The following is a 21,641-nucleotide window of genomic DNA, read 5'->3' as shown; positions in this document are numbered from 1 at the left end:
ATAGACAGAAAGATAAATAAATACATACGCATTAAAAGGAGGAGATGGGCAGGAGGATGGATGCTAAAAAAAAAACTAACAACGGAAGCCGTCTTTTAACTCGGATATTAATCGTAAGATTAGATGGGTGTACTCCTCCCGAAATGATGTTAATAACTTCACTACATGTAACTAGTTACACCTCAACACTGACCATCATTATCCCACATGAGACATATAAAAGAAATCTAAAATATGTATTCTTTCACCAACATTATGTGCCGAGCAAATAATAATGAGGTGAAAGGGAAGATAATAATACACTGTGATAACTGTTTGATTGACGAGACCTATTGTCTATTGTCAGAATATGGGCAGTCTGAAACCTTCAGTGAGAATGAGTCCTTTCTTAGAAAGAAAAAACAAATGTAGCTGTACTTTAGAATGCATTTAAACTAATCTGATATTATAAGGAGGCATATAATACTGTGCTATTGAAATACTTACAGACAGTTTGCTTATGTTGAAGTTTATTTAAGAGCCAGGTGATCTGCACATTGTATAATTGCAAATAAATATATATTACAACATAAAGTATGTATGTATGTATGTGTGTGTGTTTGTGTGTGTGTGTGTGTGTGTGTGTGTGTGTGTGTGTGTGTGTGTGTGTGTGTGTGTGGACGCACATAGTTTTCATCATTTATCATAAGCATCTTATCTCTATAAGATATACATGTTTTTGCATGAAGATCTGCTGCTGCAACAGTACTTATAACCTCATATACTGTGTATCTTTATTACACCTCATCTTTTCTATTTCTTATTTTAACTTCAAGGCTTGCTTGAAACAAAAAGACATTTAGATTAAATGTGAAAAGGAAGCTTCAGCGGTCACTAACGCCATGTTATCTATCGTGGATTAACGATGGACATTTATTGTTCATCACAGTTTAATATCGACCGCTTGTTATTCAGGGAGACCTGAAAGGACTTTGAACGAGGTGTTAGCGACATCTAGAGGACCAGCAGCGGTACTGCAAGGACTCCACCAATCATGTATAAAGTTATTACGTTTACATTTGTGCCTCCCAACATTAAAAAGTGAAATGTAAAATACGATGACATTTATCTGTTCTAACAGTAGGCCTAAGCAGCTTTAACACCGACAGAAACTATGGATATTAGGCAATTCTATATTTTAATTTTACACTTACACATGTGCACATTTTTTTTTTAAACATCATATACATATTTGGAGGTTTCGTATAATTTTTTATACCCAATCCTTAATGTTAATTAAAGCAATAGTTCAGCCAAAAGTGTTTACCCAAATCTGCTTGCAGCCAGGGCACCCGAGACGCAGGTGACTTCGTTTCTTCAATAGAACACAAGGAACACACAATAGAAGAATACAACTAACAATAGAACACACAACTAACCGTTGCAGTCTGTCAGTCATATGATGGTAGTCCATGGCTTCCAAACGTTCAAAAGCTCAGATGAAACCAAATTAAACCCTGCAGCTCGTGAAGAGGTGTTAAGACACGAAACAATCGGTCAGTGCAAACAAAATCATTACCTCTTATACACCACAATCTCTGACTGTCCAGAACATATTGTATAAATATATAAGGAATGGGACGATTCTTCAAAGAGAACCGTTCGGTCAGATAGTGGAAAAGCGGCTAATTGACTTCCATTAAACGACTGAATGACTGCAACGATTTGAGTTGATCATCTTTGTTTGTGTTTTACTGAAGAAACCAAATCACCAGTCCTTGATGCTACTTCTACTGATTTTCCTGAGATGGGGTTAAGAGCAGCGGGTTAAGACCTAAGCCTGCTCAGGCACCTGCCCTTTTGGCCCCTGATAGCTGCTGTTTTTGCCAGAAAATGCAAAAATATATGTATTTATTTACTTGTTTTATAAATCTGCAGAATGTCAGTCCAGACCGGTAGAGTTAGGACCCTTTCTCTTTTGCAGCCAAATACTGAGGCTGTGATGGCCTACATACCAGTGCATGAATAACATGAGCAGGGTCTCATTTGAACCCAAACATGGAGATACTGTAATAATCCTAACTTAAATGTTTGAACAAGCAGCCTACATTGTTAAAAAAAGGATAAGGATCTGTGAGGAAATCCCATTCTAACCTGCCTAGATGTGTTTAGAATTTTTAATGTGAAGTCTATTTTGGGGTCACCGATGCTTTATTCAATTGAACACATGCCTAAGGAGTAATGTTGCTTTTACATGTGCAATGACATTATATTTGACGAGTTATATCACGTGTAGCCTAATATAAGGTCTACCTTGAATTTATTTGAATCATACCCTCAGCTTCATGTGTATTTCTTAGCAAACCTAAGCTAAATATTTTCTTTTTTCGTCCAGTAGGTGGCTTAAGTGACTAACCCACAGTAGAATATAGTCATTATAATTTATTGGGACATTAAATAAGATTTATACAATTAAATTAAGTGGGTACGAAAGATATGCCTATCTAAAAAAATAAAAAATACTAATGATTAATGTGTAGCAGCCGTAGGCTAACTGTGACAAACCTGTTTTCAATTTCTTTCTTTCTTTTTTAAACAGCCTAACTTTTACTGCAAATTGAAAGGCTCACGGAGAAAGTGTTACGCGATCATTTAAAGCCCAAAGGTCCGAGAAAGGTCTTACAGGTTGACAGGGTTTTACTCTTCATTATCAGAAAGGTTCGTCGAAACTTAGAAGAAAGAGAAGGAGATCTATAGAGTTTTACATCAAGTCTGGGCACCTGTAGTGAAAAAATAAGGTCCATTCCATCACAGTCCGAGCTGGCCAGCTCTGTGATCGAGCAGTTCAGTGTTTAAACGTGATCTGATTTACAGATGACTGAGTATTTATGTCGTCTTCTGGTGATGGGCACGAGCGGAGAGACGTAGGCTACGACCCAAAGCTGTCTTAACTAAGCTTTTAGGAATTAAATTTAAATTTTTAGCTACTATTTATTTTTAAATAAACCTACCTGGTATGAGAACCTAACTAAGACTTTTCGTGTATTATGTAGTAGTGTCGTGACGCGCAACAGACTGAAGCCGCGCGCTTAAAGAAGCGTTTTCTATCTCTTTCCAGAAGATGGCGTAACGCACCCACGAGATCAACGAGCACGACGAGAAGCGCTTTCATCTCACAGGGGTGCTGCTTTCTAACTGCATTCACATATTTTATGTGTAATCCAGTCTACTGTATAAAGCGGTGGTGAGACCCGTTTCTTGCTGTTTACAGGCTATGCGGCATTTTAAAATTAGACGTTTTGAAATGAGGCAGTTATAGCCAGTAAAATGGTTTTTTTTTGTTTGTTTTTAAATCAAACCTCATATAAGCAAACACTGGTTTCACTTTATTTTAAAGGTCCCTCGTGAACATTATGTTAACAGCAAGTAACTTTGCACCTACATGTCAACTAACCTTCATTAGAGTATTAGTAGAGTATAGTAGACTGGTAGGGTTAGACTACAATAAGTTACCTATAGTCAGTAGAAAGTCTGCTGGTGGATCATCACAATGAATGATAATAATAATCAGACAGTCTACTTATACTCGAATAAAAATGAGTTGAAATGTGGGTGCATTTTCAACAGATTGTTCAACAGGCACCATCAAAATAAAGTGTTACCCAAATGTATTTTTTATTTCCTCCACCAATTAGTTAATAAAAAAATCTAAATAATATATTAAAATGTTCAGCTATATTGCTGTTTTATATAGATACGACCGCCTAGATCTGTAAGACCTTAGTTCGTGCTCTGTCTGGATGAATAAGCTATGTCTTTCTGGATATATATATATATATATATATATATATATATATATATATATATATATATATATATATATATATATATATATATATATATATATATATATATATATTTCTTTATCCTGGGCAAAAACGCCAGTTGCAGTTCATCTAAATGATGTGCGAGCAAGACACCAGCAGCTAACATGACATCTGTTTAAATGCTTTCATGCTAATACACTCCTCTCCAATGGCGTCTTTGTTAGTGCGTCAAAGATTATTTACAGAATGAGTCAATTGCTAAATGGTTTCATGATTGTTGAGCGGAATCGCCGTAGGAGGCGGTTAGGACTATTGGAGGCTGTGAGGTCGAGCTCTGGCGCGCAGCGGGGCTCCGGTAGGAGCGGCGCTAATTGAGGAGGCAGAGTCTAGGCGGGCCAGCGGAGCGCGGGAGCTCGAGGAGCCGGGGCAGGGCGCGCGTCTTGGAGCTCCGAGCATTGTTTAGGTGTATAAAATATGAGAGCAAAATTTATCGTTCCTATCCCCTCTTTTTTCCCCAAAATAGATGTTTTACGACGATTATGGCCTCGGATTGCCAAAATAGACTCGCTTTATTAATATTCTGCTGCTGTTGTTGTGGATATTTGCTTTTTTTTATTTGTCATATCTAATCGATTTTGTCTTTATGCGCACGTGTATCATAGCTTTTTGTATAAATCGCCCTTTTTGCTATGGTTGCTATGCAGAGAGCTGTCAAGAGTTTTTTTTTTTTTGTAAAGTTAGATTATAAGGCTGCATAGGCTGTTGCTATCGTGGCCAAATGAATGCTGTTTTTAGCACAGCAGTGAAGATGACAGTACGCCAAGTGTACTTTATTAACAACTTTTAGTAGGATACATTGCATTACAAATTAAAAGTGCATTTTAACCTGTGCACTGAACTAGTGTAGCTTGATACCAATTTGCAATTTTTGTTATTAGATGGCTATCTGTTGGGCTACGTGTTTTGCTTCGGTTTAGAAAGTAAGTGCATGTGAGTATTTCTCGTAGGCCTAGTTGTCTGTCATCGCCCACCCACGTGTGAGAAGCAGAGACTTGAGTTTTCAGACTTACGTAACTTTGCAAGGTGTAGCGGTGAAGGAAAATCTGAATATTTCTAGTTTGTCCGCAGTTCATAGGACCTCATCCGAATTAACCTTCAAACGGGCTCTTACACTCTGATCTCACTGCTGATCCTGTATCATAGCCTCTCGTGACCTCTAAATTACTCTGTAATAGAATTACAGTTTTTAATCCCGCTTGCCAGAACGCCTCATCACAGGCTGCTGGGTCGACGACTACACTCGCGGTACTCCTTTAAGAATGAACGCAGTCGCATCTTTTTATGAAATTGGTCATTATTAATCGACTTTAGATAGGCTAACTAACTCGTTCACTGTCTATCCAAAAATAATGCGCACGTCTCTCCAAAGCCAAGCGGTTGTTCAGATCAAAGTATTGTTCTTCTTACGGTTTTCAACCATGGCGTGGAAGAGAGAAACACCGGTCGGTCGTAATATGTCGAAGCTTATGAATTTCCAAAAAAGAAGCTGCCAGCTGAAATAAAAAAAATACAAATCTAACGTAACATTTCAGATGTGAGAAGTTTTAATAATGAATCTTTTAAAATATATAATTCTTTCAGGAGCAGCCTAAAGGTTGAAAATTACAGTGAACGTGTTTTTTTATGTGTAATTATTATTATTATTATTATTATTATTATTATTATTATTATTATTATTATTATTTGTCGTCGCATTTTAGACTACGTTATATTTGAAACATTTTACAACATATATATATATATATATATATATATATATATATATATATATATATATATATATATATATATATATATATGGATAATACGGACAATAAAAAATTTAAATTGATCAATAAATGTGAATAATAAAAATTAATTTCAATTTCATTTTTAGTAGCTCGTTTGGATGATGTTTGTTTGTTGAATTATATTATTTATTGGGCATTTAGCCGACCGCTGTCATCCTGTCGTCTGCCACAATGGCAATAGCCTGCTAATTCACGGTTCCGATTTTAGCTTCACGTACCTCTGTGCTTTTTTTTTTTTTTTTTTTTTTTTTTTTTGTGAGAAGGGGACTGTTTCGGGAGGGAAAAGGCTCAGTCTTGCCAAGAGTGGTTGCACTGACAGGCTATGCCGAGGCTCCACGCTTTCAATCCGGGTCAGAGGGAACTGACGCTCATTGAGGACTGCATGAATACACACGAATAGAAAAGTTGTGTTCAGTTAACCGATGAAATCAGAGAAAAAACAGGGCTGTACAATCTTTTCTTATTGCCGTCTGCGGTCCAATTGCGTTCGTTTGTCTCTGTGCGACGAAGGTTATGGGAACAGGACAAAAAAATCTATTCTGCCTTTTTGACACTCTCGCCGGTGATAATAGTATACACGGGCGTGCATGTGGATGAAAATGTTATGTGCTGTTGCCGGTGTCGCGTACTTATATTGTTGTAGGTTACTTCGCATTGCAAGGTGAAAAATATCTTAAATGCTGTGGGTTAACTCAATCATTAGACACTTTATGGGTAGCTGCAACGAGAGTTTAAGAGAGCAGCCTCTTTGCAACTAATACGTAAAAGCATGGGGCCACAATTTTTTTTAATATGTTGCTGGCGTTATTTTTTTTTTTTTAGCAATATCTTATTATATCTAAACGAAACATAAAAGGCAGTTTAATGCAATAAGCGATTCTCGTAAATAATTCCCCCATCACACACAAGCTACACAGTTTGGCGCTGCTTAACACCTGTTTATCTCATTCTCAAATAGCAGCACTGCTGATATTACAGTGTCTTCTCACGATTTTATCAGTGATAAGCATGTTTAAAACAGTATCGATAAACGAGCGCAGTCTGGATGCTCAAGGTCCCCGTGAAGCGACCCGAAAGCTCTGTCAAGCTTAAAGAGGCAAAAGGTATAGTCTCTCGCGATCAGCCACGTTAATGCAAATCAAAGGTTTCTTTATTTTAGCGCGAGTGTCGTTAGGATCAGTGGATGTCGACTCGAGAGGACGCGCGAGACGCACACGACGCGCCCCGCGGAATTATGAACGTGAGGGAAATAATAAACGCGCGCGGCCTTATTTTCCTTATTTGCCGGTTGCGAGCTGAAAGTTTCGTCCAGTCTTCGTTATCGTCAGCGAAAGGAACGGAGGACGAACTTAATAAGTGTACAGCCTAAACAAATCAGTTTATCAAGCGAGGGCGACTCGACCAATTAAAACAAGTATCTAAACTCACCAGTCTACTTCTGTTTTTCTGTTTTTGCCATCTAAATCAAATTTAAGACGTTATATATATATATATATATATATATATATATATATATATATATATATATATATATATATATATATATATATATATTACGCTGACAAACTGTTTGCATGCGTTTTTAAGTGCGCTGAAAAGGAGCAAAGTAAATAAACTTGTAAAGGAAGTGCTTTGCAGGGTTTTCTGTTGTGCGTGCTCGCCCAGAGGGAGCTTTCTCCTCGCATAGCTCAGTTCTGAAAGAAACGCCGTTTCGTTGACTACAATGGGACACTGGGCCAGGGGAGGAGTCCTCCGTGATTAGTCAATTTAATGGCGCCTTCACTTAATTTTTTTTTGCATTGTGCACTTTAGCCACCGGCCATTAACAAAAAGGAAGACGAACGTTCACCCAAAAATTCGTGCTTTAAAAGCATTAAGAACGGTGTTTGTTGAAGAATTTCGTTGCACGTGTTTACACTGCCGGCCAACTTATTTCACGCTACGCTGTTGTACAGAAATGATAAAAAAAAAAGCTCTGTGGAAATGACACACGTAATGCAGTTTTATAACAAAATTGAATACTGTATTTTCAGTTTAGAAACGTATACATTAACAGAAACACGCAAGAAAGTAACATTGAATTATAAGCGCTGGACTGGAAACATGAAATAGACTTGGTCAGCCGATGACGATATCCAATATTTAGTCTTTTGCATTAATCTCGACTGATGCTTCATGGTCACTAGCGTTCTTTTCATGGCGTAAAACATGGAAACAAAACCGCCTAGAGCACTTAATATTTACGTTTTGACGAATAGTTTTATGTAGGGACACCAAGCCAAGAAAAGTGAACAGGGATAGAAAAGAGAATGGGTATAGCAATATTATTTACAGACTTATTTCTACACATATATTACAGACTGGGAGAATGATCGCATTATTTAAGATATACATAATTCAATATAAAATCTCGAAATAAAAATAAAAATCTGATACAGTCATAACGATTCAGTTCCACATTTGACCAGTACCCCACACAGGCAGTGACAGAAGTGTAGTAAAAAGGTGCTTACGACTCAAATGATTGTCTGATGAACATAAAGGAAAAGAGGATTGCATCCTGGCTGCTCGTCGTCACGCGGACTAAAACAGAAAAAAAGGCGATGGACACCGGTTTCTGGTAATTCCCTCTTCGCGGTGGTCCTGGTAGACATAATAAACGTGGGGCATTTCCCCATATACAAAAAAAGAAAAAATATATATTTAGATATATATATATATATATCATGCAAGTGATGGGGTGGTGGTGGTGAGGAGAGGGAAAGGTGTGGGGTCCATTGAAAGCGCTTGAAAAAAGACGTGCTTTTATGTTTTTCTTTTTATAATAGTAATATCAATTGGTCCTTTTTCATCTTCCCCGATAATTAATCAAGTTCGTTCAGGTCCTTTTTCCTGCATATATTTCTCTTTTGCGTATCATACGTCGCATTCCGAGTCACTTGACGTTACTGAAAGGATCGACGTGCCCGTGTCGACTCGCTCTGTCATGCTCGAGACGCTGGTCGTGGGACTGGCCGCGGTCGACGGCGACTCCGCCGAGCTGCGTGGGGTGCAGCCGGACTCCGAGAGGGACCGCATGCCGTTCTGCCCTATTGCTTGATGCTGGAGCCTACAGCGGGAAAAGTGAGAGAACGGTGTGGCCGTTAGAATAGAAAAGTCCTAGGCCGTTTTCGCTGAAAAACGCGCCTGCGTTTCCACTCGGGCTGGGCTGCGTTAACTGTTAAACGTTGTGTACTTTTAAACCACACAGGTGAAATAGCATTTGCTTAACGTGGTAAAATAAATACTACAGTTTTGTTTTTTTTTTGTTTTTTTTTTGTTGTTGTTGTTTTTTTACGATTGCATAAAGCATGGCCGCTACAGGATTAGGTGTACACGCCAAAATGTGATCATATTTATAGTCTATCCTCAAAATTTGTGTGACCTCTCACTGTGTCTAGTGATGATACAATTATTGCATTTTATCATGGTTACGTGTTCAAATTAGGTGCGATTTGTTGAAGAGGTCAGATTGAGTGTGCTGCATGACCACAATGTCATAGCTCCTGTTTAACGATTTGTTATCATCCAGTCAAGTGCGATTTGTATGATTGTTTGTTTGATTTATTCATTAAATAGTATAAATCGGTTACGCCAGTGCGCTTGGTTTCTTATTCCCTAGATGCACAGTAATATTTAGCGTTTAGGAGGAACAATAATTGGACTCAATCAACTGAAAGACTACTTTACGTTACCGGTAATATAATTAGGAAGTGAAACGGTTAGCCTAAATATGACATTATTTCACATTCGCAAAATGTAAAACATACCAAACACCAAACCTCAGAATAACATGTAACCTAATAACGACGCATTTCACGATGCACGCGGAATAGGTTAGCATCGACGATGTCATATTGCAAAAGTAACTGTCTTAAAAATGTTTGTGACAAACTACTTTCTAGAATGACCGTGGATATAGTTCATTTGGAGAGATTTTACTTATTTATTATTTACAAATGTAACAACAGAGAAATGCTGCTAATGGTGTTTCAGACATAGCTTGTGTGTATTTGTGTAGTTGTAGCTAGCAAACGTGGGGACGGCTATTAAAATATGATTTAAACGCTTCGTGTTAACGACAGAATACTCATTTCGTACACAATACATTTACTGTAAAGCACGTACACGTTTAACTACGTGCTCTTTTTGCTATTTCGGGTCTGATCGACCAAAAACCTTTTCTTTTGCATCCTATTTTTCACACCTTCATGAATCGAAATAGGCACGTCTGCTTTTAAATATTCTGGTTGGGACTTTTTAAAACATCTTACGCGTGGCACGAATAAAAAACATCGTCGCCCCCCCTCCCTAGTCTCTTAACATCTATTTGATCCCGTCTTCGTTGCAGCACTTCGCGTTCACGTTTTACACAACATCGCGTTGATAAAATAGCAGTAGTAACGATTAAACGCTAAGCGCTAAGTTAAACGTGCCTAACGTGACTGACCTGTTTTTTGCTGCCGCTGCCCTGTCTCGTTGTCTCCGGTTTTTAAACCAATTTCCGACCTGTGTAGGAGTGAGTCCAGTGGCTTGAGCCAGTTCCCTTTTCTTGCTGGGGTTTGGGTAGGGGTCCTGAAGGTACCACTCGCGTAACAGACTCCGCGTTCGCTCTTTGAAACAATGCGTCTTCTGCTCGCCGTCCCAGATGGTTCTAGGCAGGGGAAACTTCTTTCGCACCCTGTACTTATCAACCGGTCCTAGGGGACGCCCGCGTAATTTCTCGGCCTCCTGATAGTGAGCCTCGAGCCACATCGCTTGCAGTTTGCCGTGCGAGTCCTTGGTAAACTTGTGGTTCTCCAGAATGTGATAGAGATCGCGAAAATTGCCGGTGTGAAAGGCAACAACAGCCCGGGCGCGCAGGATGGATTCATGCTTGTTGATCGCCTCGCAAGCACCCGGTGCCACTGGAAGCGACCACAGGAAGCGACCCAGCCGCTCGATGTCCCCGGTCTCCTCCAGCGTCTCGCAGACGCTCGCCACTTGCTCCGGAGAGAAGTTTAGGGTCGGTAGCTGAAACATTGACAAGTCTTCGGGAGACCTGGTGCTGGGCGCACTGCTCGCCAAGAGCAAAGGGCGATCAGCAAAGTTTGGCAGAAAGAAATGAGAGGGATAAAGCTCTAAAGGCGATCTGAAAACCATGGAAATGACCTGAGAGAGAATGAAATTTGCGAAGGAAAAAAGAACGACGAATTCAGATTGAATGATTCAATAGCTATCGCCTAATGACACCAGCCTCATAATATCTCCCCCTAAATCCACCGTGAGTGTAGCATTGAAATATTTTGTTTCGCTTTTCTATTGGTCTTCTTGGTGTCGTTGTAGGGTTGTCATGGCAGCCCTGCCAATCACTGTCAAGCGTGCCAATCATTAGCCAGTACGTAGAGGCTTTCACCACTTCGGCTGCGCGCACGGGGGGTTATCAGGAACTCCAATCTCAACAGCACCCTCCCTCCCTTGACTCGTGTGAAGTCGAAGCAGAGTCTCGCCTATTTGTTGAATGGAATGAGCAATTAGTGGGTGGAATATTATTGTGATCTTAACGAGGCTCGTTAAAGTTAAGAAGATATGTAGGGAGAGAAGGCAGGGGTGGGGTCTCGGAATGACAGTCACGGACACGGGAATTTAAATGAAGCGCTAAAACGGAATCTACGGCGGGGTACGCAGATAGGCTGTTTCGTTCTTTAGCGCCTTGTGCGAAGCTGGAGGAGACGCGATGCCGCGCCGGCTCGCTTAACCCGCGAATTCAGGCGCCATAAAAGCACGTATCGAACTGTATCTTTAAAAGGACCGTTTGCTCGCTTTGCGTACCCAACGCTGAAAACTCCCGGATCGTTTTTGCACCGCGATCGCATTTCGGTACGACGCGACTGCTGTGCTCGCGCACTGACGACGCTTAGCCTGCTAGCGGACGGCGCGTCTCCGCCGCTCCGCCGATGCCGCTCAGAGAGCCAACGCTGGCCCATTACCCATGCACGTCGAGAAAAGCACGTGATCGTCGATGCATATTTGCCATCATTTCATTAAACCGCTCTCTTTTGCGGTAACGGCTACAGCCGGGCTATTCTGCGCGCCGCTTAAGGTCGTTAAAACGAGAAAGCCCGTTTCCCGAGAGTGAGATTGGGCTTCCAATGGCATGTTGGTAAATAGGTCTCTCCTGCAGCTGAGAGTTTGTGCTGCACTGTATTTAGACGGGATGTGCAGTCGGTGTTAAAAATGCTTGCGTCCGCTCGATAATAACGACCATATCGATAGAGGCGTAATGAGACGCAGCATCCAGACTTTCTCTAAAATAATGCTGAAATAATTAAATGCATCTTCCAGAAACGAGATGCATGCGTCTCTTTCAGATATTTGATTTCACCTTTTCAAATAATCCTGCACGTAAATCGGATAACGCAGTTTACTTGTATGAACTTTTCTGTTTCCTATTCCGGTTAAACTTTATCATTAGCCTCCATAAACAAACGCGGCGCGAACCGAGGGGCCGGGGAAGAGATCCCGGTAGATACATCGGGTCACGTTGTGTCTCCAGGATCAAAATCTGGAAACTCAAGTGAAGTAATTCCAAGAGGCACTTGAAGCGGTCTCTTCGGAAACTGTGTTGTTTCATCGTTGAACTTTGTTTTTGGCCAAACTGTTTTACATCTCTTGATCGCGTCACGCGACGCAGGCCCGGTCCCCCCGATAACGTGATTAAAATAATTAGGTTCAGGAGACACCGGTGTAAGCTGTAATAGTGGAAATGGCTTTAAAGCAGGACAAAAAACCGTGCTGAGTTGTCGTAAATTCACTTTGTTTAACATAGCCTTTGTTTTCGTTAAGCAAGTCATTAGCATCCCCAAATAAGTTCATTCACCTGGTTTAATCGTCTGTTTATCCCCTAGCTTTCATTGCTCTGTTCTATGCCAAAATCAGCGGGGAGCAAGGTCCTCAATACAGACGAACGTTTAGCTCCGTCTTTGTTTATTTACTGACAGAGACTGTGAAAGAAGAACGCAATAGACAGCGGATTATTTCGCGATATGCGTTTCTGTAATACTTTCGGTATTTTTGAGCAAAGTGACATCACGGGTTTGAAACTTAACGCGTAATTTCGGCGTTCACCGTCTCTCCGAGAGAGCCGTATAGCCCAAATAAAGCTAAGCGTCGTCAGCGTGCCAGAGATCATTGAGAAGAGCTCGATGGCACGAGAAGGTAAGCAAAGCTCTCTTTTCAAACTTGCCCTCACTTCTTATCGCACGAAAACGCGTCCTCCCGCGCTCTCACCAATGTTGGCAACCACGCGGTTAACATGCGTGAGTAATTTAACGCATTGTGTGGCGAGTCGGGGACTTGCAAGTGTTTGAGGAGGAAAGGGCACGGGACAGTGCCTTCTTTAAAGGTTTCGTTTCATTTTAAACACTTATTATGTTTTTTTTCCCCTTCTTCGCATCCACTTAGGTCATAACACATCGCCAAACAGGAAATCGATCTTCAGGTGACGGCTGCAGAAAAGCAGAGCTCTATCAAGAGACGTCTTCTCGGAAGCGGTGTGGTTTGAGCCTTTCAGTTTTTTTTCTCTTTTCTTAAACTAACTTACGGGTTGTAAAACTGGAAGTGGTTCCATCGATTCTGATTCATCGCTTACTCTTTTTTTTCCCCTTTATGTCACGTCTCTATACTGCACGTCTTTCCCGCTATATTTTCCCGGTTATGTTTTCATCCAGTTATAAATTAGTGGCTATTATGTTATAGGCTGAAACGCCGCTACAGTTCCGTCCTGAGTGGACTTTATTTAGTCCGCGTTGTTTATACAAGAGTGCACATCTTTTGAATCGCATTACTTATTTTTTTTTAATTGCTAATTGTTCCGAGAGACTCACCAGAGTTGGTCAAGTTCTTAAGAGTGTTTAGGGCTTCATAAAAGACACCGAGATGCAGTTCATAAAGCGAAGGCGGAAGAATAAACGAAAAAAAAAAAAAAAAAAGCCGTGCGTATTCCCAGATTGTCGCTCGCGAAGTTGTCGTCCTCTGCCGGGACGGTGCTCTCCCTCCGTGAACCGCGCGAGACAAACGCAGCTTGCAGCGTCGTGGGGCCGTCGTAACGGGGCGCAAATGCCCCTTTCCATTCTCCGCTTAGGGTCTTAACCTCGGCTGTATTTTGAATCCGCGTGGTTTAACGTAGGCAGCACGATAGATGAGTTTTATTACTTCTGCCTGTACGATGTAGGGAGCCGATAAACCGTTCACAATAAAAAAAAATATTGAAATGACAAACGTTTGATATGTGTCATTTGTTAAAGCAAATTAGGTCAATTTATAATTGTGTTACGTGCTGATCATCAAGCTCGCTCCACGCTGTTCTCTTTATCATTGATTTGAGCATTAATAAAAAAAAACCGCAAAGGCTACATTGGTTATTTTAGTTAGGTTATTAGTTACGAGTCCCCGAAACCTCAATGATAAGTTACTTTTTTTTCCATGGGCTGGGGGGAAGGAGGCGATGTGCGAGCACCATTTTCAACAGAGATGACCCCCCTCCCTCCCTCTCTTTTTTTTGTGTGGTCTCATTAAGTGGGTATCCTGCTAGGTCTGCGGAGTTACACGGGAGCTGTCCAATCACTGCATTTGCACGGCTTGTTAGCGACATTTAATGAGGGTTCTCTGCGAACCGAGTGAATGGCGCTTCAATGTTAGATTTACCTTGTGTCAACTCGTTACTTCTAATGAAGCCATTGGAGGTTTCGCTTGTGAATGGAGCCGGACGCCTGGAACTGCAGGCCCTCTTTCTTCCGGTTTCTCCTAAAGCTTCGGCTTGGCCCAAATCCACAGTTTGTGGTGTGGGTGGTGAGGACGTGCACTGTATTTTAGGGGGGTCGAGCGGAGTAAAGGGGATATTCATAAACAGATACGCTGTATCCATTCTATTGTGCGTTAAGCGATTATGTTGATTTTAGGACCTTTTCGGGGATCAACGTGATTATCCTTGAAGTGATAAAAGAGCTACTCTAGTTCTCTCCTCGAGATAAACGTATAGCCTACACTTCTCTGAGATCCACCACTACAATCACATTTCCACAGTTTTTAACAGAGACGTTAAATGGGTTTTTACATAGTCTTGTGTTTAAAAAGGATTAAAGAAATTACTCAGTTACTCAAAATAATAATGCATCCTAATATCACTAATTTTCGGCTATATAGATTATGTACAGTATGATCACTGTGGAATGCATTTCTTTCTGCATGAATGTATTTTTTATAAAATCGTCTGCTTAAAGAGTATGGTCAGACGAACTAGTGAGCCATTTAACCTAGTTTCTGATTTTACAATACTAGTTTTCATCAACAAAATAAAACGTTTTTTTTATTGTAATAATTATATAGAAGTAATAGACTAAGCAAATGGTTTAAAACGTAAGAGGAGCATGTCGAGATGCATCGATTTGGGCTAATATTAGAAGAAGAAAAAAAGCATAGGAATTTGACGTGGTTAAATTGCATTTTTGTAGGCTACATCAGGTTGTTTTGTCAATCTTGCAGGTGCAAAATGACACGATATAGCCCACCGAGGCCGCTGTCAAAACGACCCGAGGCAACCCGACAATAATTCATAAAGGCTGGCAATCTGTCACTTTGCATTCAGCAGGAGTTTTCTATCAGAGGTTTTAAATAGGCAGAAAGTGAAACGCGGGTCTGCGCCTAGTAAGACGAACCAAACTAGAGCAAACCGTCAACATGGGCGAATTATTAGCGCCTCACTTGAGCTGCTGCTGAAAGGGCAGACCCATTCATGATTTTGCTCAGTCTCTTCGTCCATTCCCCCTTTAGCCATTCATGCTATATTATGATTCATTTACAAGATGTTAGAAAAATTAAACTCGGGCGTACGGGTGGGACATTTTGTCACTTTAACCGATTTAAAATTAAATTAGTATTTCAATAGTCTTAAATTTGTGTATCTAAATGATTTGTGGAATAGGACACTTTATCCATATATCATTATTATTATTATTATTATTATTATTATTATTATTATTTTTTCCCTTCACCATATAATTACTGTTCTTTAAAAAAGTATAGCCTACTGTAGACGTAACGAACTTTAAACACAACCTAAGTACGAGGGCTAGATTTAAGAAAAATGAATTAAGCTACTAAATTCTTTAAATGTAGAATTACTCATTCTTTTATAACAACACATGCAATTTTTAAATAAAATACAGCGATGAAGATTTTTTTATTTGTGTTTCATTATTGTCCGACTGGCTTGTTCACATTTAAGCGAATCTCAGCGAACACGGTGCTTAATAATGCAAAATGCAACCTGTCCTTCCCTACTGCCTAAACCGCTGTGTTTAACATAAGCCTTTCCCTCGTCCTTCATTTGACAGGGAGTCAAGTGACTGAAAAATTACACGAGTGAAACCAGCATATTTAAACGGGACAAGCCCTGCTATTGTAGCTTGACGTGTTTTTGTTCCTGTTATCGAGAATGACAGTGATTGTTGCTCGAGAATGATATATAATAATTGCATTTTGTTTTGCTCACATCAGGTGTTTTTTTTTCTTCTTCTTCTTCTTCTTTTCTCGACACTTGCCTAAACCGCTGTATTTAACCGTGATACGCATTTGAATGTATTAGATGATGTGTTGATATTTGATTGATACGTCGAATGAGGCTGCTGGTTCTCAAATTATATATTGACATCTTGTTATATCCCCATGTTTGGGACAAATATCGAATTAGTGCGTCTGCGTGACCTCTGCTGACCCACGACAGCTCTCGTTTGTAAAGGTTACCAGGAAGCAATTTGCTAAACATTAGTATTAAAAATGCTTATCTCTGATATCAACTTACAGTAATTCCAACTCACTTGGGGGGGAAAAAAGACTTAGGCCTGCGCGTAAAAGCAAACAGTGCGGAGTATTTATTACCGACGCTCCACCCTGGGACTGTCCCTTGACATTCGTAATAAAATGTTTAACTTTTCATTAAATGTAAGCGGTTTAAATACGAACCACTTGCCTTCTCGGAAGTTTAAGTCAGGAAGGCGAATGCTGAGATGTTTAGGCCTGCTTGCTTGGCGTTAACTCGGCGGTGACTGGAAGTGTAGCATCCAGAACTTGTTATTCATGGGTGAAAAGCATCTGTCGAATAGGATTTCTGTCTAAAAGAAGAGTCTGACCACAGAGATCAATAGAGGACGTCTGGGTTGCTGCAGGAGATGCAGTGCGCTACATCGCTGTGACAGGTACAAGGAGACTACTTTGAGGAGGCGCTCCGGACATCAACAGGTAGATCTAGGCCTGACCAAAAGCTAAGGAAAGAAAACGAGAACACCGAGTGATTCAGGATGAATCAGGGGGTCACGATGGGGTGGGGGTTATTACAGGCCTGACGCTAACATTTCTCAACGTTTTATAAAACGACTTTGATCAAGGGAAACGTCTTGATAACACATAAGCCTATTGCAGAACTGACGTTTCAGGAAGTTACCAACAAAGAACTATCCGGCGTTTTAGTCTGTTCCCTCACGGACGATGTTTAAAGACGGAATCAACGAGGAAAATAATTCTTCGCTATTTTCTTCTTCTTCTTTTTTTCAGATTTCTATTGCTCACAACACGTGCCATTCTATTTCGGTTGACGTGATTTATACCGTTTTGTAAAATGACTGAACCGTGTTATGCTTGTCATTGTACTGCCCGGCCGAAAACATAAAAGAAGCACATTTCGTTAAACAGCTAATTTTAGATTGAATTTATATACAATGAAGCAAAGCTTGTGGGAAGGTTTGAGCCAGGGGTTTACAGTCTGTCGGATTTGTGTGACTATAGTGTCTTCAATTCACAATTAATTATTTCCTTTGGAAAGCTGTCTGTGACACCCAGTGATAATGTTTCCCTCGTGTTTAATTGGCGACCACTTAAACTTTCACAGTTGTTGATTATTAGAGACGACCACAAAAAAAAATCTAAACAAAAAAAAACAACAACAGTTGTTCTGGCGAAATCCTGAAAGGCGTAATTAGATGTCGTCTACATCTAGTAGTCTAGATCGTAATTAGTCTAGCTTCTAAAGCATTGTTTTATAGCGCAGGTACTTGACGGCAATTTTTTTTAATCAACACACATGCATTTTTTATTAGATCACTTAACTAAATTATTTGCAGATACTCAAGCAGATGTCAAAACGTCTTGAAAATGTTTGAGTGACCGACTGACGACGATACCAAAATGAAAAATTAATGACTGACAGCTGTAACCTGTAGCCTGCCCTCGGTCTTTCAATATCTGTGATGGTTATCCACAGCACAGCCTCAGACTATTTTCTCAAAAATACGAGTTTGCTATTGATTTACGACCTCTTATTCCCTGATACGGACCGAGAAACGAGCGAGAACGAAACCCAAAATAATCTAAATAATTCTCTACGTTTTTGGATTATTATAGGGGCTTCTGCAAGCATCCATAAGGCTGCCTTACAGCTGCAGGGGGTCGTCAGATTGTTTGCCGCGAACGAGACGCCTGTGCGCGCGCACTCACGCAAGGTGAATCCAAAGGCAAAATGTCGCGCAGAGGTAATGGGAAGTTATTGGGAGGCTGTCCTGCCATATTGTCCCGCAGGTCTGCGGTTCACGGCGGGGTTAAAGAAACTGTTGATATCTTTGTTTGCTCCCTCCGCAAATCCCTTTCCTTCCTAAAAGAGGATGTGTCCTGCCCAGCAGCGCCGCGCTCACCGGCTCGCACCCCTGTTTGTTTTTATAGGTTTACAACATTGACCAAAACAGGAACACAAATAATATCGCGACGTCATAAACTGCACGGTTCGGTCTCGTCTTTGTGAAAGCAAACACCCGTCCTCGAACTCAAGTGAATTCTTTGTCTTTGGCTATTTTTGTCTGCAATAACCCAGAAAATCCTTCCGCCTGTTTCCGAGTAACCCGCCATTGTGCGGGAAGGGGGAAAAAAAAGAACATTTGCTCAGTCTCTCCATCAGCATTCGACCTTATTTAACAATAAGCCTTTCGCGTGAAAGCGGGCGTGCTTTAAAACGCACACTGGGTTGTGATGATGTATGATAATTCGTTTAAAACAATACAATTTCACGTTTCAGATCGTCTGTTGTTGCTGTTATATGTTGATTTCCTAATTGAGCGCACTTGATGATCTTTGGCATGGTATACGATCAGCTGCATGCACGTTCTCCTTTCCTCTTCTGCGTTGCAGCTCTGTGCCGTCTTTGAACGCAATGGCTCGTATTACTGAGGAGCTTGCAGTATTTGACCCATCAGAACAATAACATTGTTTGTCAGCCTGTCACTACTCGGATGACTGAGCTGCTAGCGGTGTGTGAGTGTGAGAGTGTATGTGAGACTGACTCTGAGTGTATGAGATAAAGAGACAGAAGGGGAGGGAAAATATTGTTATGTCCTCTGTATTCCAGAACATGACTTGAGGCTCTTAGCACTTTTTCATTTTTTTTTTTCTGTGTATGTGCGCGTGTGTTTGCATGTGTTGATATTGCCTCCATTAGCCTCATTAGATCTGTTTAGCTGCAGAGCATCACAAACAAGCCGAACATCATTAGAGCTCACATCTCTCTCACTCTCTCTCTTTCCCACTTTTCCATTCTCCTCATCTCTCTAAGTACTGCTATCAGGTGGTGTAAACCTGAAAATCCTAATGCTGTTGTGCAACTTATGTTATAAATCAAGACAGTTTTTATCAAGAACGCTGGGATAAAAATAGTATTAAGCAGTCTTTTATTTTTTTTTAAAGGCAGTGATACTATTTTACAGGGAGACATTAAACTGATCAAAACAGCAAAAGACTTTAATACTGTTACAAAACATTTTCCACAACAGAACCATTTTCAACTAGTAATTGTTCAGAATCACCATTGGAATGATTTGAAGATGCATTAGCTGCTAAAAAATTAAGTTCGTCATTAAAGAAAAAAAATAAGATAAATAAAATATTTAGAAACCTTGTTATGGTCCCAGACTTTGCCTTTATTGTACAGTTGTTCAACAGAGGGGGGGAAAACCATACGGCAATGGCGTTTTATTAATAATTAAATATTTTGGGGATTTTCAGTGGGCGGTAACTTAAAAAAAAAATTGTAATAGAGTAGATCTTTCAGAATGAAATACAGTGAAATATTAATTCAAGCGTGTGGTACTGAAACTCTAGTGTACAAGCTGTAAATAAATGAGGCTGGAATGTGCTACACGACTCCACTGGACAAATGTGAACAATAACAAAATGTAGTGCTGTGTAATCCTGTATCTAAAGTATAAATCCTAAATGAAATTCCATAAAAGGATTAGTAGAGTGTCACAGAGGAGCCGGTTAAGAGTACCAAAGGTAATTTGTAACCTTAGCAACTACTGGAAATGGGGATTATCACAGCCATGTGGGCCGCCTTTGTGGATTGGGCCAGAGTGAGGTTGCCCAGGCTACAACCCGGATTCCTAAATCATCGTAAAGATTTACAGACAGATTTAGAAATTCTAATTTATATAGAGGAAATAATTCTAGATACCATCGTACCTATTTATTTTATTCGAATCTTTAATGGCGTAACTAAATTGTACGGTTTAACTGCGTTGATATGTGTTGTTTTCAAATGAAGGAAGATCTCTACCAGGCTGAAAAGCGCTTTCAGGGTGCTGCCACCTTTTAAAAATTAAATGAATTGAGAAACGAGAATGATTTGGACCAGAGCTGATGTGGTAACTGGATTCAACTGGGTTGTCGTCCAAAGCTTCGGTTCAAAGCAAGAAACTCCCAGTCTAGCGTTTAATCAGGGAGGCATTATCCAGCAAGTTTAACCACTTTCTTGTTGGGACTTCTCAAATGTCTTATTGCTTAATCATGTGGAAGTGACAACAGCCAAACCCTCTCTATCTCTCTCTCTTCTCTCACTCTCTCTGTCATTCTATTTTCATTTCTTTGTAAGTTTGGGGAAGCTATTAAAGCAACAGTAAAAGGCTTCACAAATGACATTTGCTGACATTCAAGGAAGTGCATTTATCAGCCAAGTACAGTTCACCTTGGTGAATGAAATCCATTTGTGCCAGTGTCTGCCTGGTGGCCTCTCTTTCTCTCGTTTGCTCTTTCTTTCTCTCCCTTTCTCTCTCTCTCTCTCTCTCTAAATTGATGCCCAGCGAATGGGGAAATGGCGAGGTGGCGCACGGTGCGGCAGCTGCTCTCAAATGTCACGCTGGAAAATCTTTAATGGGCTAAGTGTAGCCTTTCCGGCCCCAACTTGTCAGGTAATCAGAAATCTCTGTGACTCCTCTCCCTCCTCTCTCCTCTTCCCACATTTCCAAGCTCCCCAGGGCCACATCCCAACATTAATTACACGTTATTCTGTTCGGAACTCCACCGCCGTGAAACAGATAGACTGCTTTTAAAAGTCAAGACACTGGAGGAAAAATCTTCACTGCTTGGTTATACATTTATGATCTACAGGGAAGCTTCTTATGCTCTTCGCTTGTTTCAAAGACGTAACTGTGAAGGAACTCGACGTAATGGACAAAGTGGACAGTATTTCTTCTACACGTTATGCTTCTATAGCAGACAACACAATTATTGAGAATGTATTTCTGATTTATTGATATGTGCAACTTGTCAATTTGTCATGTGATTCATGATTGTATAAAAGCTGGATACAAACAATAAACAAGAGTATTTTCTACATTATTATTGTTGTCGAAGTGATCTTTATGAGAATATCTATCAACATTTACAAAAAGAGATTTTTTTCACATCATTTAAACCCCATCTAGATGATTTTTTGTTTTGTTTTGGCCCGTCTTCAATGTTTAGGTTTTACCTTTTTTGAAAACGTTTTAGTTAAACGACTGAAGAACAACTTGAATATTTTTTCCATAAGCCCACTAAGATGCCTCTTCTCCGTCGTATAGCTGCACGTAGATAGTGATAGTGTAAACGA

At 40.3% G+C, this 21,641-nt stretch overlaps 1 protein-coding gene and 1 long non-coding RNA gene across 2 annotated transcripts; one reads left to right on the top strand and one right to left on the bottom strand.

The window, feature by feature from the left end:
* Positions 1-7,657: 7,657 nt before the first annotated feature.
* Positions 7,658-10,963, bottom strand: six3a (SIX homeobox 3a). Its single transcript, XM_043256328.1, has 2 exons — positions 10,146-10,963; positions 7,658-8,765 (listed from the first exon to the last, which is right to left on the bottom strand). The coding sequence occupies exons 1-2, from the start codon at positions 10,835-10,837 to the stop codon at positions 8,573-8,575; spliced, it is 885 nt and encodes a 294-aa protein (XP_043112263.1). The 5' UTR covers positions 10,838-10,963; the 3' UTR covers positions 7,658-8,572.
* A 163-nt stretch (positions 10,964-11,126) lies between these two features.
* Positions 11,127-21,388, top strand: LOC122357105. The gene is made up of 2 exons (XR_006252424.1): positions 11,127-12,892; positions 13,139-21,388. It is a non-coding gene; the product is annotated as an uncharacterized LOC122357105 (long non-coding RNA).
* The last annotated feature ends 253 nt before the right edge of the window (positions 21,389-21,641 follow it).

The sequence above is a fragment of the Puntigrus tetrazona genome, chromosome 13, assembly GCF_018831695.1.
Source record: "Puntigrus tetrazona isolate hp1 chromosome 13, ASM1883169v1, whole genome shotgun sequence".
Classification (NCBI taxonomy): Eukaryota; Metazoa; Chordata; class Actinopteri; order Cypriniformes; family Cyprinidae; genus Puntigrus; species Puntigrus tetrazona.
The sequence above is the reverse complement of the archived record's forward strand: the minus strand, read 5'-3'. Positions and strand labels throughout refer to the sequence as shown.